This window comes from Thunnus albacares, chromosome 17, assembly GCF_914725855.1.
Source record: "Thunnus albacares chromosome 17, fThuAlb1.1, whole genome shotgun sequence".
Classification (NCBI taxonomy): domain Eukaryota; kingdom Metazoa; phylum Chordata; class Actinopteri; order Scombriformes; family Scombridae; genus Thunnus; species Thunnus albacares.
The window spans coordinates 26,803,363-26,821,420 of record NC_058122.1 but is presented as its reverse complement, the minus strand read 5'-3'; the positions used below and the strand labels follow the sequence as shown (position 1 = coordinate 26,821,420).

The 18,058-nt window shown below is 38.3% G+C and overlaps 2 protein-coding genes across 2 annotated transcripts in view; both read left to right on the top strand.

The window, feature by feature from the left end:
• The first annotated feature begins 247 nt into the window (after positions 1–247).
• Positions 248–5,485, top strand: LOC122967005 (5-hydroxytryptamine receptor 3A-like). The gene is made up of 8 exons (XM_044331355.1): positions 248–290; positions 432–595; positions 1,223–1,389; positions 2,213–2,385; positions 2,489–2,634; positions 2,717–2,927; positions 3,019–3,177; positions 3,968–5,485. The coding sequence occupies exons 1-8, from the start codon at positions 248–250 to the stop codon at positions 4,228–4,230; spliced, it is 1,326 nt and encodes a 441-aa protein (XP_044187290.1). The 3' UTR covers positions 4,231–5,485.
• Positions 5,486–6,367: 882 nt separating this feature from the next.
• The window catches only part of tmem104 (transmembrane protein 104), a 57,309-nt gene continuing 45,618 nt past the window's right edge, over positions 6,368–18,058 (top strand). The window contains exons 1-6 of the mRNA XM_044331923.1: positions 6,368–6,629; positions 7,306–7,372; positions 8,214–8,335; positions 9,823–9,904; positions 13,025–13,118; positions 14,718–14,801. Coding sequence (XP_044187858.1) covers positions 7,328–7,372; positions 8,214–8,335; positions 9,823–9,904; positions 13,025–13,118; positions 14,718–14,801 — 427 coding nt within the window. The 5' untranslated portion in view covers positions 6,368–6,629; positions 7,306–7,327. The remainder of the gene's footprint in view (positions 6,630–7,305; positions 7,373–8,213; positions 8,336–9,822; positions 9,905–13,024; positions 13,119–14,717; positions 14,802–18,058) is intronic.

Here is an 18,058-nt window from a genome sequence, read left to right as displayed (position 1 = left end):
GTGTGCACACTGAGTCATGTTGACTCTCTGCCTCGGCTGCAGGTCAACAATAGAAACGTACAGGTGATTTGTATTATGTCACCAAACTACAAAACCACAAGAGCAAAGAGAAATCCAGTTCTTACACTGGAGATGAACACCTGTTGATTCCTCTTCCGCACTAAATGTTGTATTGTTCTTCTGTTTATACAAGAAGTGTTGCGGTTTAAAAAGCTCAGATTAAGCTGGAAGCATCAGACTAACAGCCATGTCAGCAGCTCTCAGGACTCTAGCTTTCCTGGCTTTAATTGGTGAGTTATTAAAGGTTTTTTTTTTGCTCCTTGAGCTGAATAAAGATGGAATGAAGATGCTGCAGGGTTTGTGTCTGCTTCTGAAGGTTCAGATGAGTGTTTTCTCTGCTTATAAAGTCTATTTTTCTCCTTTCCCAGCAGGTATTTCCAGCAGTCAGACTCCAGACTGCTCCTACTTGGGTCTTCTGAATCACTTAAACCTGTCGACAACAAACAACGTTCTAACAATCATGCGACCTGTGAAAAACTGGACTACATCCACTTTAGTTCAGATTGACATGTTGTTGTTTGGTATTTTAGAAGTGGTAAGTGTATTTATAGTCCTGTGTGTGTATTGAATGGACCCTGGGTTGATATTTTAAAGGGTCAGTTCACACAAAACACTGGAAAACATCAAGTCATGTAGGTAGTTTTAGTTTTATGTGCAGAGGGTTTATCAAAAAACTATTTTACTCTGGATAATGCACAGGCCTCGCTGTGGACAGTTCTCTTACAGGAACTATTTCTTCGGTAGAAAGTAGTTCCAGTGAAATTTGTCGACACTGAGGTCTGTGACTGTAATCAGTGTGTTGTTTCTACATTTCTACATTGTTATTTCAGTGCTGTGAGTACCACAAATTCAACTCTGTTCACCTTTAAGTGTATGACCTGGGAAAATAAACCCCAAACTACTTGCGTGGATAGATATCACAAGATTTAAGTGAGAAAAAGTGTTTTTTTTAACTTGGATTAATTGATTTTCTTCAATTAAACATCTATTTTTGTTGAAAATACCCCCCGACCCCAAATACTTACCACAGTGCTGCTGATTGTCTGCAGGATGAGAAGTCTCAGACTATTAAGACCCACATCTGGATGCAGATGGTAAGACTCATTTTCAATGAGTGGTTCCATCACAACACGTATCTACTTCAGCATCATTTTGCTTTTAGTTTTCTGACTTTGCTCATCATGTAAAATCTTTCAAGCCCAGATTTTTCTTTACGCAGCGTTGGACAAATGAATTCCTAACTTGGAATTCGTCTGATTTTTGTGGGATAAACATGCTGACTGTTCCGAGATCGATGCTCTGGATCCCTGATATAACCATCCAAGAGGAGTACGTACAATATCGTTCATTACATAATATATCACATGTATTTCATCACATGTATTGTGAAAACTGAACCAGGATTTAACTGTTGTTTCGGCAAACCTGAGTTTAAAAACTATTCGTTCATGACTTTAAAACACAGACTTAAGACATCGAGCACAGATCTCATCGGTTCACAGTAAAGAAAACGGACATGCAAAGACAAAATTGTGATGTTTACAGCCACAAAGCAGCTCGTTTGTAATAGATTATAAGGAGAGTAAAATATTGCAGCAAAAACTAAGTGAAATCACTTCAAAAAACAAAGAAAATTAACTTTTGGCAGCGTTTTGTAGGTCAGCAACCCTTCTCCTTTATGAAACTGAATTTCCTGAAATTAAGCTCAATTTACTGAAAGAAACACGGTTTAACTGGTAATCTCACTTCATAAAACACCCTTCAGGCTAGTCTGGAGGATTAAGATTTAATGACTAACTCAGGTGAGACTTATTTAAACTGCATTATTAAACATCAAAATAAATGAAACACTGATATAAGCCTGGCTTAACTGGACATCTTGCTGTATGAAACAACCTTCAGTTTCCTCACATGGCTTAAAATTGTGTGTACATACATCCTAATTCTTGTCCATTTACATGAGTGTTTTATATAAAGAAATAGGAAAATAATAATGTGTTTCAGTGTGCTTTAGAGAAAAATATCTTTGCGATTCTGCTCTAAATACTGAACTTTAATCCTGGTTCTGAAAAAATGTTTAGATCTCAATTGATAAATGAATGTTCTCTTTTCTCTCCGTTTACTATTATAAATCTTCCTTTGTTCCCATCAGCGCTTCCGATGCTGGGAGTAGTGAGAAGAGTCAGTTTGTCGGTGTGTTTCCCAGCGGTTTGGTGCTCGCCGACTCACGTCAGGTGCTGACCTCCACCTGTCAGCTCAATCTTTTCCGCTTCCCCTTCGATGAGCAAAGTTGTAATATCACATTTTCCTCCATGAACTCTGAAGGTAAATGTTGTAAACTGCACACTCACCTATTTTATTTTTTACATCTAGCAATGCTTGTGAATATAATTGATGTAATTGTTTATTTCTTCTTCTTCTTCTTCAGAGAAAACTATAAACCTTGGAACCTTCAACAATGACACGATCCTGACTAAATACTCTGAGATGATCATGATTACGCAGGGAGAATGGCAGCTCACTAACATGGAAGTTGAACAATACACACATACTCAAAGAAGACTTGTGTACATGGTAAGATATGACATGAAATTTGAGCTTGTAGAAGTTCTCCTCTTCTCCGAGCGTCGTCGTTAAATTTGACTGTTTCTTGCAGGTCAAAATCACCAGGAAACCAGTGCTTTATGTGATCATCTTAATCTTACCCCTTTTCTATTTACTGGTTCTGGATTTGGCCTCCTTCTTCATCCATGAGGCCAGAGGTGAAAAGCTGAGCTTCAAAGTGACCGTACTCCTGTCCATCTCCGTCTTACTGCTGATTCTTCAGGACATGTTGCCGTCCACTGAAGACAGGCTGCCATTGATAGGTGATTTAACTGTAGGCTTTTTTATTTTTTTTTTTTTTACTGCTGCCAACACCCCCGTCTCACCAGTAGTGTTTCTGCACCTTTATTCTAGCTACCTACTGTGTTACAACCTTCACCCTGGTGGGGGTAAGCGTCCTGGAGGCCATGTTGGTGAGCTTCCTCATCGACCTTGAGGGTCCCTGTGGTAAGAAGGCTCAAAGCTCAGTCGATGCTCATGTGGATATTCAGATGGAAGCCGACCATCAGAAAGGTGAGTTTTTTCAGCCCGTTTTTCATCCTGGTATTGTAATGGAGATTTCAAAGGCAGGTAGTATTTTAAACTATAGGTGGTGGTCACACTGAGGATGATACATTTGTATAATCGTTCATTTAAATATATTTTTTTTTATAGTCAGAAACAAATGAAACCATGGAGGAACCAATCTAATGCTGATTATATTTTTTCTTGTGTTTATCAAATTTAAAAGAAAAGGCTGGTCATATTTTATATTTTCTTATTGTCGACAAATCTCATGAACAGACTAAAACCAAAACTAAATAATGCAAGTTTTATCCTTTGTTTTCATTGTGATACACATGGACATGTTTAACTTTGCAAGTTTCAGAGGACGGATTGTTGTTCTTTCATCCTTTAATCTGGGTATAATTTACTTTTTTTTTTTCAATACTACTGCCGATACAGTAGTAACTAGGTTTGGTACCAATGCCAGAATAAATCTTTTTTATCAGTACCTTTTACTCTGAGCAATGAAAACTGTGATTCATATCAGTAAATATCTTAATGAGACTATGAAACTGCCAGTTTAATTGAAGTATTGAAGCTTGATACTCAGATCTATTCATCCTGTCAGGCTTGAGTTCAATATATGATGGTTTCCAGATCAGATGATGCATTTTCTTCAGCAATTAGGCAAGATAAAAGACTTGTTTTTGGGACTGATTGACTTTAGCAGGGAATAGGAATATCAGCCATGATTCCTAAAGTAAAAAACAGATGCATCAGTCAACCTACAAGCGCTGAATTATCTTCTCGCACACAGAGCCAGTTGGAGCTGAAGAAGAGACAGGCGAGGTGAAACCGGAGAAGAGTTACCCTCCTTCGGATTGGCCCAAAGATCTGCTGAAACAAATCCTGGAGGAAGTGAGAGCAGCTCAACAGGAAGCTGGAAGACGAGACAACGTCAAGACAAAGCCTGGATACTACAGACGTCTGGCTGAAATCATAGACTCTGTGTTCTTTGTCCTCTATTTTTTAACTTGTGTCATTTTTATGATGTTCATGTTTATATTGTGGAATCCATAGTTGGAGACTGACAACTAGATGATGCGCGTACATACGACCTGCCAATACGTGCTCTGGCTAACCTTCTCCTTTAAAGTGCAGAATAGATCTTATTAACTTAAGAACTGAAGTACAAAATACAGATTATAGCATGAAAATTGTGTTATGTACAGTATCAGGATGAGAGATGATATGTTCTTAGTTCAAGATCAAGTTGATTTGTGTTAATATTTGTGGTTGTTTGATGTGTGACGATTGACTGTTTGTTATACTGTAAATTACAAGATGCAGATTCATGCGTCAAGACCGGCAGAGTGGGGAAAAAGAACCTTTTCCCAGCAGATTCTTCTGGATAATCCAATAAACAGGATTATTATGGGGTGATGTCAGTTCATGCTATCATTTAAACGGATTAGTCACACTATTGCTTCGCTGACAGTACGGACAATAGTGGCATTATTGTTCACACGAACCTCAGCTAAATCTGACTAATTAAATTCAATCCCTCTTTTAATTTTTAATAAAAACAAACCGGCAAGGAAAGAAAATCTCAGTGTAAACACATTAAAGAACTTTCGATTAATATGATCTTACAAACTTTGTTGAAAATATTCCCTAAGAACAGGCATTTTTCATTCGTGTTCACCCTCCTGATCTTTATTCTAAACTAAAAGAGTGTACGTTTATTGATGTGTATATTACAAGCAAATTGACTTTATTTCCCAGAATTGGTAAAAACTGATAAGCTTAACTTCTTTTTGCTTATTTCTCTAGATGTTGGTGTAGAAATTGTTGACAGTTTTCCTCCTCTTTTGAAAATTAATTTATGTATAGTAGTGTAGGTAACAGGAGGTAAAAGTAAGGGGGAGGTAAGGGGTTTTGGTGTTTATATGCTGTTTGTGATGGAAGATTTTTGTATAATGGGATTTTTTTTTTTTTGCCTAAATACCCATATTAAAATATTATGACCCTATTGTAAGAATAACAGCTGCTGTATTGAGGAACCTGAAGAAAACTGTCCATTAACTAATTTCTAATGAATTTAAATTAAAGTGAAATGTAATGATTTTTGGAGGGACCCACCATAAAAAAGATCTTTAAAGCTATTCTGAGACTGCAACAACAACGACACATTTCATATCATCTGAATCATCAGACACATTCTGAAGAAAGAGCTGGTTGTTCGTTGCTCCACTTCACCTCTAATTATCCTTCTAATTCATATTGTGTCTTTGTCTGTCTGATTTTATTTTTTTAATTGTTAACTGTACACATATATCCTGTTAACACACACATAGTTTATTTACACTCAAACTTATATTTATATCTACATTGGTATTCATACTTCTATTTATATTCTGTTTTATCATGTCAACATGCACACACACACACAGTCTTTATACTTCTATTTATATTCTTATATTTGCACACACATAATACACCCCCCAGCATCTTAGTACTAGTACTATCCCTCTTTTTCGTACACTGTTATGTTTGTGTTTATGTTTATTGTTTAATATTCATGTTTATTGCTTTTTCTGTTGACATCTGGACCACATTGAATTTGCTTTTTGGCGAATAAATCTGATTCTGATTCAAAGTATTGAGAATAAGTATAATATTGCTGTGGATGGATATGTAATGGGAGCGCAGACAGGTGTGCATGTCATATGACATGTCCACGTGTCATATGACAATACATGCCAGTGAAGGGTTGGCCGTTTTGACAGCCTGGGCAGCACGGAGGGGCGGGTGATTGAAAAAAATCCGGGAACAACACAATTTAAAGATTTGCTGATTTAACCAACGTGCATTAAAATAATGTTCAGTATACTGAAAGTAGCTAATGATGAACATCCTGTTGTTAGTGTAACGATATCTGACAGCGCGGATGAACACAAACATAAAACATGTGACTTCATTGGGCCCCTTCAATCAATTCTCGAGTAAACCGCAGCCGTATACGGCATTGAAGTAAACAACTGACAGAGCGAACCAGCTAACGAGGGCATCAAGCTAAACATAATAATAACAACCCCAAACCTATATGGCCTTCAGAGTAAAAGCGCCAGTATGTCACCCAACACCGCAATAAAGGCATGGTTATGTAGGAAGATTTATTTTGAAATCTAGTACCGGAAATGTGGTTTTGTATTAGATGTAGCTTGACGTGCGGTCAGCTGGATGCTTAGTTTACTGCCTCTGGTAGCTAAGGTCCTCGCTAGCCCATGGGAAAGTGTTTTTGTCGGAGCTTTCGTTTCACACTGACTTCCCTTCTCCCGCTTAACAAAGAAACGGCTCATGTTAGCTAGCTGGCATGGCTCTGCTTTTTATTTAGTGTGGATTTGATGCAACTGACAGCTTGGAGCGTCCTGCTAGCTTAACAGCTAAGTTAGCGAGATACACTGGGGAGAAGTAAGGTGAGGTGTTTACTTTTGTTTAAAACGACGACAGTCAGTCGCGAAGCTAGCCACGGGGTAATTCTCACTTTTACCAGCGTATTAGAAACAGCCACATTCATTTACATGATATCCCGACATAGTTTTGTGTGATAAGGAAGCTGCCAGCTTCGATGCTAGCGAGGCAAAGTCAGCTCACCGAGATCACTACAAAAGCTGTGACTTAAACTGAATTTTATAGTTGTTACAATTAGATACACACACTGTAACAGTAATATACCGTCAAATGTTAGAAAGAAAGAAAGAGTTGGCAGTTCCCATAGTCTCTGTAACCACATAGAACTGTAATAATAGACAGAAAACATGTGGGAAAAGACTGTTTTTCATATATAATCCGTGCTGCTTTGTGGATCATGTTTATGCCGAATTAAAAAGCGACCCGTAAGAAGTCAGAAATGTGTTGAATCTAGTTTTCAACTCGTGATTTTTTGATAACGTCAAAATAAATATTAAATTGCTAGATATGTGACTGGAGTTCGTTTTACCATGCAAGATAGAGATGGTAAACCACTTGTTGTCTTTTTTTTTGGAGTTCTTATTCTTACATTATAAACTTTGTACAACCTGTTTTGTCAATACTGCACTGTCAATAAAGGAAATATTAGTTTTGACAAAGATAAACTATTTTTCCCTTCAGGTGAGGACAAGTGTCATCAACCATGGCAGGTGGAATCACAGACACAGGGGAACCCTACTCCGCATTTGTGAGTATCATGCAGGATGCTGCAGTTAATTAATTCTCTGGATAATTAAAGGTCAGGCATGTTTAACTGCCTTGTAACTGTAAAGTGAGAGCTCTGTAAAAATGTGAGTTTCCTTTAGGCTTTAGGGGCTTGAAGCTGCAGTGGATTCATTCATGAATGCAAAGGACATTTTTAAACCCTGCTGCCTTTAAACAAGAAGAAGGCGTTGTATTATTCTCCTCCAATTTCTTGAACATTCACGTCGAACTACGTGCTTCTTTTGAGCCGAATAGATTGCCTGCTCATTATGTTAACTTAGGTCAGAGAAAGTTACAGGTCTGATTTAACATTTTTTGTAAATATGGATTGTGCATAGAAAAGCGGACTGAATAATAAAGAGGAAGCTAAAATGCTTACACATCCTCTTTCTTTCACACCAGGCCCCTTTATGGTCTATACTCAGCTTTAACGGCTTCATTTAAGTCCTAAACTTTGCTTATGTCAGCATGACATCGTCACAAAGCATTAACTTCTGCTAGTCAGATGTTTTTTTTTTCCAGGAAGCCGAAGCTTTGAATCATTTAAACACTCTGTTACCCGATAGGGATAAGTGCTTCCCAATTAGCCCAGTTGCCTTCCTTGACAATACTTGTCTGATCTTTATCGACCAGCGTGCTGACGAACACCTGATACCCCAGTGTAACCTCAGGTGTGTCTGAGATTTCGCGTATAAGAAAAATGACCTTTAAGAAGTCATTAATATAAACTTTAATGATCCTTGTAGAAGAATGAGGTCAGTGAAAGTGAAAGTGAAAGGTTTTAGACTTGAATGTATCTTTACCTTCCGTCATGTCTTCTCCAGGTGGGGCTGGTGTACATGTTCAATCTGATTGTGGGAACAGGAGCTCTGACCATGCCCAAAGCCTTCGCTTCAGCCGGTTGGGTGGTCAGCATAGCGCTCATCTCCTTCTTAGGATTTATGAGGTGAGTCTTGTCGTACCCGTCCTCCGCTCCACCTCCGCCTCCCATTTCAAACACGTCTACGTCGCTCTTTCTGTCCGTCATACGACAGCGGAGGCAACATCTGCTTTCTTTTTACAGTTTATATTCTCTTTCAGCAATAAAACGGCACAACATCTCCATCTGAAGGAAGATCTAAGATAAACATAATTAGTGTATTCATGCATGCAGAGTGAATTAGGCTGAAAGTAACAAATCGCAGCACAAATCATGAATATTAAAATAAAATAAAATTGTAAAAACTATTTAGTTAACTATACAGGCAGCTGAGTAATTTGTTAATCTTTACTTAATTACTAATGTAAAAGTTTTGCGACCGAGTAGAGAGAGTCTACTGCTCACTGATCATAAAGAATCCAAAACAATGAAACAAGACGAGGTTTATAACTGTCTGTTTCTGAATATGAAGAAGTTCAGTCATGTTCTCTAATTATTATGATACTGACTAATAGTTACTTAAATAATTATACTCAAAACAGTCTGCAGATATAAAAATGACCTGATATGTAGATGATTCATTTTCACCAGTCTGCATTTTTATTTATTTTAGACATAACAGGTTGTTTCTGTTATTTGTGAAAATGATTCGCCAATGTTTGAACGCCTCAAGTAAACCTTCGACTTTCCCCCATTTTTTTTTTGAATTTTTTAATCTGAGGCATCAGTTAGCACTGATTCACCACTGCTGGACTATTTCACTGTTCAGGATCACCGTCGCCCAGAACTCAGACATATCAGTCACTTAGTAGCTCATAAAATCAATTTTGGGAAGATTGTTGAAAATACTAACTAACTATAGATGGTGAACAAACTTCTTATATGTTGGGGAAAAAACAACAACTGCTCGGTGCAAACGGCAAAGTAACAAAAACACACTATTTACTCTGAACAAGAAAGATCTTTTCCATTAAACTCAATACAAACCTTTAACATTTCTTCTTCACTCACACTAGAGTGCTGCTGGTGGAGATATTACCATAATACCATAATACTACACACTAAAAGCTTCCAGGCAGCACTGAACACACTGCAGCTGAACAGCACGTCAGTCTGATCTTGGATTTTACACGGATCATATTGACTTAGGTTTACAGAACTTTCCTCGCAAAGTTAATCATGTTTCGTTTCTTACTTTGCAACCTTTTAAAGTTGCTAAATTTTCTTATCTTTCTGTGAGTTTGTATGTTCAACATCCCTCCAGTCACATATTTAATGAGCCACTGAATGACTGAAATGTTCCGGTTCTGGGAGATTACAGTCCTTGCCTGGGAAAAAGTGTCCAAAGATGTTTGACACATGGTGCTACTGCAGCGCACGAAGAACATTTGTATTGTACAGCCGATGGCCATGACGGTGTTGGAAATACTTCATTTCAACATCAGTGTGATTAATGGCAGCTCGTTAACCTCGTTAACCTCGTTAACCGTCGTATCTTTCAACCCTCCCCTCAGCTACATGACCACCACCTTTATGATCGAGGCGATGGCGGCGGCCAACGCTCAGCTGCGCTGGAAGAGGAGAGAGCAGGAAGAGGTGAGTCAATGAAGTCTTACTCTATAAGTTCATATACTTAATAAGATGTTGGCTGGAGGGATGTGACAGATAAACCAAATATTAAAGAAGTAAATGCTCCTCTCTGTCAGGGGGAGTTAAATGTCTAATAAGACATTACTATTTACACCCAGTAGGCGAAAAAGTGGAACTAATGTCAGTAATAATGCAGTGCAGCGACATTTCCAGTCTTTATCTCTTGTAAATTAGCTCACAGGTTTTGTTCTGACATGATGAAGTATGTTTAGGCAGCTAATAGCAGAATTAAACCTGTAAAATAATGTGTCAGAATAATGTAAATCCAGAGTGATTACAGTCAGGGAGTGTGATGTTCATATTCCAGCTGTGTGCTTGTGTAGAACAGCACTGAAAGACAGACATAAGAAGCAGTGTTTCTTCTTCTCTTTTTGTTTTTTTTGCAGCGTGCTGGATCTAGTTTGTTTCATTGATTCTCAAAAATAGACTTCAGCAGATGCTGCTATGATACAGATTTGGCTCTGAAGACACAAATACTAGATAATATGAGAGCTTGCAGTGCACTCACTACAGCAGATTCCTGTTATTATAATGTCAAATCTTGTGTGTTTCTTATAATTTGCATGTCTCACTGTCAGAAAGTCGGTAAACTGTCTATGTTGGCGTCTGTCCTTGAGATGAGGTAACTTCATTGCCTTTATGACAAACTGAATGTGTAAAACTGGATCATATCTGAAACTTCCTCCAAAAAACATACTTTTTGAGATTTTTAAACCTTAATTTTCCATTTCCATTTAGCAGAGATTACATTTGCAATAAATTTAAACTTTTTTCACATTCTCAAATGGTTTCCTGGCAATGTTTAGGAGGTAGTTTCTTCTCTTTAGCTCTCCTGAAGTCTTTGATTATTTACGTATTTTAACTCATGTCAGATCATGTTAAGTAAATTCTGACCAATACTGGATTTCTGAGTCTGATACCAATATTGACAAGTTCAACTTGTCAGCGCTCTCTAATGAACCGCTCGCTTTGTCATTTCCATAATAAAATATTTGCGGTGATTCGTGTAACTCGTCAGCTGACAGACGTTATATGCTGATGTTGACATATCTGTGGGAAGATATTGTGTTTTAGATTTGAACCGCCTGCTTCCTGTCTTGTGAGAGGTCAAGAAACCCAACAGCACATTGCGTCTGTGACTCAGGAACTTTACAGTTAAAAGTAGAACTATTGAGAAACTGTATACAAGCACACATGACAAAAAACATGGTGATCCACAGATCTGATCCCGCTGTGTTTAAAAGCTTCGAGCATCTCTGGAGAATCAAAGTCTGGTGACCTTTTCTGACCATACAAACATCTCCTCCTTCAGTTGAGAGAAACAATGACTTTTTTTTCATTTTAAGCTCATTAAACAACTAAACTTTGAAGATAAATTCACCGTTAATAGCTCCGTTATTTAGAGGGCTGTTGTTTTATAATCCAATACCTCTCCGGCCACCTGCTTGTAAAGAAAAAAACCCAATTTGGATGAAAGTGTCACTGTAGGACTGTACTTGATTAACAAGGGAAACAACCGAGTCTTCAATCTTTTTTTTTTTTACTTTGACTAAGAAAAAGACTTTGTGCAGTCTAAATGGCCGGGCCTTAGCTTTTAGTTTCTCCCCGGGTGCAGAAGTCATCTTGCTTGATGCCTTTGGGGTTTCCAGTCGAGGAGTTATGAGCCTGAGGACGATAGCCCGGCTTTAAACACTCAGCCTTGATTCATAGCTCCTGTACTCCTCTAAGCCCTTTTTTTTTTTTTTTTTTTTCCTCCCACGTAAATGGAAAACAAAAGAAGGAGAAAACTGGAAATGTTTGCCACTGAATGCTTTTTATTTCTCTCTGCTCGAGCGAAGCGTAATAATAACTGAAATACAGGCGTTTTTTGTTTTTTTTTACAGCGATGCATCATCATATGTTTTTCAGAGAAGTCCCATATAAGTTTATTGGGCAGAAACCATAAGTGTGAGAGAAGTATATCTGTCTGCATATTAAATAATCTGAAACCTCTAACTGTGTGTCTGAGTGTGATAAGTCTGAAATATCACATAACTGATTGTGTTGCATATTACAGCTGAAATAGTTCATGTTTGGCACTGACTGCTCTGATGTTACCGCCCTCTGCTGGAATTTTAAGAAGAGTACAACTAGACTGTACTCTTCATAAAGCACCAACATGGACTTTATTAGATTTTGATTATGAGTTTACAGTGATTCAATTGATGGGAAAAGAACTGATGATACTTTAAATGATGGTTGTGTAAAACTGATGTATATAATACATGAAATATACACTTAGTCACATCTACACATACAGCTTACTGCCTGAATCCTAGCCTATATATAAGTGTGCACTCACACAGATGAGTCTAGATCTGTGCAATTAATTAATTCTAATTAATAAATTGGAAGTGTACTAATTGAATCTCCATTTTAGCTGTAATTAATGGGTACCTTCCTATGAGATTTTTCATTTAAATATAAAATTAGAAAATTATAGGAAACTATGAGACCCATAAAATTTAAGCCTTGACGAATACAACATTATACCAAAACTTATATTATTAAATGTTAAGCACTGTTTTATCACAGGCCAGTTTATCTTACATTATAACTTTTTTTTTGAGGTCAAAACCATGATGTTGACATCTCTCAGCTGTGTTGTTGCATCTTAGAAAACTGTCTCCAAGAGCCTTAAGGCATGAACAATCATCTGATTTCCATCCGTAGCTGCACATTTTAATTATTATTATTGGGTTGCCTGTTTGCTGTTGCTTAGCTCCTGTCGTTCCTAATTCCTACTTCTTCCCTGCATCCCAGCCAGCGTCTCACATATTAATTCAGCTCATGACACTCACAAAGTTGACTACCATTGACAGATATGTGGGCTCGTGAATGGTTGTGAACTGTAAAAGTCCTCGGTTCTCCAGAGCACCTCCCAGCTGTTGCTGGTAATTTCCAGATGTTTTCCTCCCCTGCATCACGTACAGGGCAAATAGACACTGTGTTAATAGCTTGTAAACTGACTCATGTTTATGTTGGGAAATTAGGGAAACAGACACTCACTCATATCGTCCTCTGCAGATCGATGACAGCGATTCCACATCTGAGTATTCGGATGATGACGTCATGGGCAGGGGTCGATCAGAGCCGGAGACGAAGCCCATCTTGTCTGTCCGTGAGTATCGTTCTCTGTACTACGACTGGTTATGGTATGTAGTTTGTATTACTGTCATTAGTGCAGTAACTGGCAACAAAGACGAGGTTGAGCCATTTCAAACCGGACCAGTTACATGTTGGTAAGTCCTTAAAACCACAAAACAACAAAAACGGGTCGTGTGTTATTGTCTTCTGAAAGGACGAACATGAGTGTTTTCTGCTCCGACACCCCTACCAGTAGGACATAATCTTCCAAAATTACTGTCACAAAAATGTTTTTATGACCTTTTTTTTTAGGAACAAAAACTACTTGGTTAAGATTAGAAAAACATTGCGGTTGTGGCGAGTGTCAACTATTGGTAGGAAACAGGATGCGAGTAGTGGTTTCCTGTTTCAAAGTCAGACGCTTTGGGAACCTAACCATCCTCCCTAACCTCCTCCTTCAGGGGTCACACTACTTCCACCTTTGCTCTTGACAGACAGAAGTCATAATTCACAAGGCCAGTAGACGTTCTTGTCAGGAAATCGTAGGAATTTAGGAATTTCAAGAAACTGATGCTGTTGTTTTTCTTGTCTTTGGAAAATGTTTATCTGTATGTACTATCAAGATGGGAGATAGAAAAAAAAAAAAGACAGAAACAGGAATTTGAAGGACATCACTTAAGGTTCTGGGAAATTGTGATGGACACTCTGCAGTCTTTATTTTCTGTTATTTCATAGACCAAACATTTAATAAACTAATCCAAAAAAAAAAAAATCAATAATAAAAATAATTGTTAGTTGCATACCTGGATGAAATTGCACATTCAGTTTACTTTTATACAAGGTTTTAATAAAAGTTTACTATAAAATTACAAAGTTGTTCCAGTGGTCATCAGAGCATGTTTTATTACTCTTTAAATATCTGGCCAAGATAATCGTACTGTAAAATTTAAGTCCTGCACATGAAATTTGGGCTCTGTTTTCATGTTTCTCTGGTTTAGCCATTGAATCTCAATATTTGTGAACAGGAAGTAGTTCCTAGAAATGAAACAGTTACTCAATTAATTGATTAGTTGAGGGACAGAAAGTTAATCTTTTGTCAAAAATTCTTCTCAAATTTGAGAATTCCTCTATTTTCATTATACATGTTAAGTTTAAATTAAATGTCTTTGGGTTTTGGACTAATGGTCGGACCAAACGAGGAGTAAGAAGGCGTCAACTTGGACTGTGCGTATTTGTAATATTTTTCACAATTTTCTGACATTTTATTGGCTAAAGATTGATTGAAACATTTCCTCCTAAGTTCACATTTGTGCTGTTTTTTCTTTAAAAGTGTGATGAACAAGATGTTTTGCTGGTATCGGTATCTTTAGTATTTAAATAACATTGAATGCTAAATGAAGGCCAACATAATCTCACTGTAATATTTTCATTTTGACACATAAAACGTGAACGCTGCTTTGGTGTTACCTGAATTTAACCATTTAATCTCAACAATAGTGAACAGTAAACTCATAAAGTTGGTCATGAACCAGTTTTTAACCCATTTTACATAATAAAAAGACTTAACTCTGACATTTAACCACCTCCTTCGTCCATGGTATTTACTTAAGATGGCGTTTTAATGTTTTCACAGAGAGATCAGGAGGTCACGTCGATCATTTCGACATTGTCGAGCGGGTTGAGATGGGTCAGATGGCCTCCATGTTCTTCAACAAAGGTAAATGTTCTTCTTTCCTTTGGCCTCAAGCTTCTACTGTCACAGCCCATGATTCAATTAACTGCAGACACCACCTTCAATAGCCACATGTAACATTTATGGAGGAGCAGTGAAGGTTGTGTGGGATGGTTTTAATTTTTTTTTTACACCTTTCATGTGCAATCCTCACAGTCACAACGGAAGGCTGCTGGATCTCTAATTGGATGTAATTATATATGGATAAATTGCCTTTGGTTGTAATTACCTGTTTGAGACCCCATCAAGGCTGTTAATCTCCCTGCTGTGCATGTGCGTGGGTGGAGGTACAACCTCCAAGGCTTCTACCTGAGTGATACGGGAGCTAATGAACCTTCTGCTCACTTGTTATGGCAAATTGAAAGCAGAATCCCACTCTCCTTGAACCCAAAAAAAAAAAAAAAACCTTGCAGCTTTACATTCCTCATTCATATCAGCAACATTGTCCCCGGTCGTGTTCACATGCAGCAGCCACGTCTCCTCGTCTCCTCCCTCCCTCCCCCCTTTTTTTCTGCTTGAATTACACCGACTGGCTCCTCTTTACCAGATGTGAGTGACTCAACAGTCTGCAGCATCCCGGTTGTCAGTCTGCGGCGTCTCTGTTGTCGCAGGAATAAAGGAACAACAAAAGGTCAAAGCTCTGACAACATCATCTGTGCTGACATGTTGTGGCCTTCAGCTTATCAACACTAGGTGGAGCACTCGGCACACATGCGCTCACAAGCACAGCACACATCGACCGGGCTCATGTTCACACCCACACGTGTGAACGCACTCATGCATGCCGTCATGCAGCTCACGCTGTGAAAGCTGCAGTGTGCTCCCATCCATTCAGCCTCTTGTCACTCAGCTCGACTGTCCTGCCTGTTAAAGGTGAAGTGCTTAAAAAAAAAAAAGAAAAAAAGAAATCTTTGCTGATGACCTTTCCCATCATGAAACACTGTGTGCAGGTGAGGCACGTGGAGGTATTGATTGGTAATAAGGAAATGAGTTTTCTCTCCTCTTCTCTCTCTCCCCATGCAATGGGAAAGCTGCCCAGGGACTCTAATCAGAAGTGAATTAGATAGGCACGAGTCCCAGCACATGGTGAACGAGGAAAAAGGGGAAAGGCAGCTCTTTTGTCTGTCCTGACAGCACCGACATGCTCAGTTTCTTCTTGCTACTTGTGTGAGACAAGTAATGAAATGAAACAGATAAGGCTAGGTACATCATTTGAAATTGTTCAAATCTAGTGCTGATATATTACCTCAATGCCAAAATGACATTTTTTTCAGTAACTAAAAATATAAACATGTTTTTCTACAAAACCATTTTTCATTTAACAAAAGTTTTCAAGTTTTAAATATCGCCTAAACACAAATAGCTGTACAAGGAGATAGCATACATAAAATGGGTTTTTAAATCAGGAACTGTCATCATCTAATTAAAGAATGAATAGGAAACAATTACAAATCTGACCAGACATTTAGTAAGATTAAGTAAATAAGATTTTATTTGTATAGCACCCTTTTAAAACAACATTACAAAGTGCTGTACAGGATAAAGATACAAAAAATAAACAACATACATTTGTTGTATACAGAAAAATAAATTGCAGCACCTTTGCAGGGAAGGCAAATCAGCAGAGATGGTTTGAGAAGTTTTTTTTAAAGCAGTTTACAGACTCAGCTAATCTAACAGAGTCAGGGAGATTGTTCCAGAGGGACGAGGCCCTAACGGCAAATGCACAATCACCCTTGGACTTGCGGGTATAAATAAGAGACCTTGGTCGGAAGAAATCTATTCTATATTTTATGGGAAGCCAATGAAGGGATGCGAGGATTTGTGTGATTTGAGATCTATAGTTGGTTTTGGTCATCAGTCTGACTGCAGCGTTTTGCACGAGTTGCAGGCAGGACAGGGCTGCTTGAGACAGGAGAAAAGAGTATTGCAGTAGTCAAGGCATGAAAAAATTGGGGTATGGATTAGTGTTAGCATTGATTTGATTGTAGTCAAAGATATACACCCAGGTTTCTTGAATAGGGGTTGACATTGGATGCCAGAGAGCCGAGTTTTCACTTCAGAGACAAACTTATTAGGACCAATTAGAAGAACCACGGTTTTATCTGAATCAAGCTGAAGGAAATCAAGTGACGTCCATTCTTTAATAACAGCCAGGCAGTCATGGAGGGTACCGATATTACCCATATCATCTGGCTTAACTGAAAAATACAGATGTAATTGAACTGGCTAAAAAGGTTGCCCAGAAGAAACATGTAAAATGAGAAAAGGATGGGACCGAGGATTGAACCCTGTGGGACTCCGCAGAGTATAGGGGCAGTTGAGGACGCAAAGTTGTCTATGACAACCTGAAACTTCCTGTTTGACAGATAGAACGAGAGCCAATTGAGAGCAGAGCCCGAGATACCTACCCACTTGTTTAGATGTATCAACCAAGATGGAGTGATCAATAGTATCAAAAGCAGCTGATAAGTCAAGCAGGACCAGTTTTGAAACGTTTGCCATCGTCAGCCTGCTTTAGGATGTCTTTTGTCACTCTCAGCAGTGTTGAATCCGTACTATGTTGGTGGTGAAAGCTGGATTGAAATTTATTGAAAATATTGTGTCCTTCAATGACCTCAAAGAACTGCTGTGCAATGATTATTTTCAAGAATTTTGTAGATGAATGGTAGTTTTGAAATTAGTCTGTAGTTATTTGGTTGGGCTGGATCAAGGGCAGGTTTTTTTTTTTTTTTTTAAACGGGTTGGACGCTCGCCATCTTAAAACCATTTGGAACACAGCCAGAGGTGAGAGAGAGATTAATAATGGAGAGTAGGCGAGGACCCAGGATAGGCAGGACCTCTTTAAGGAATTTGGGGTGGGGGGGGGGGGGATTACATCTAAGGGGCAAGAGGAAAGACACATATGGGATGTGCAGAGAGATAGGGGAGGAAACAGACGAGAGTGTAGGACAGTAGAATGATGAATCAGAGGAAACGGTAGCATTGTTAAAATTAGATCGAATGTTATTGATTTTGTCAACAAAAGAAGACAAAAAAATTTCAGTCTACTGGGGAGGAGGCAGATACAGAAGGTTGGGCAAGGTTTACAAGCCGGTCAGTGGAGGAGACGGATGCCAATGGTTTGATGCCAACTTTTAGTATTTGCTGGTTTTTGTCACTAAAACAGCAAAGAGTAGTCAACTAATTGATTATGAATCGGTAAACTATTTTGATAATTGGTTAATTTTTTGTCATTTCAC

Coding starts and splice junctions, on each gene's coding strand:
- LOC122967005 (XM_044331355.1), top strand. CDS start 248: ATGTCAGCAGCTCTCAGGACTCTAGCTTTCCTGGCTTTAATTG. Junction 1,390..2,212: donor GATATAACCATCCAAGAGGA/GTACGTACAATA, acceptor TGTTCCCATCAG/CGCTTCCGATGCTGGGAGTA. Junction 3,178..3,967: donor GGAAGCCGACCATCAGAAAG/GTGAGTTTTTTC, acceptor TCTCGCACACAG/AGCCAGTTGGAGCTGAAGAA.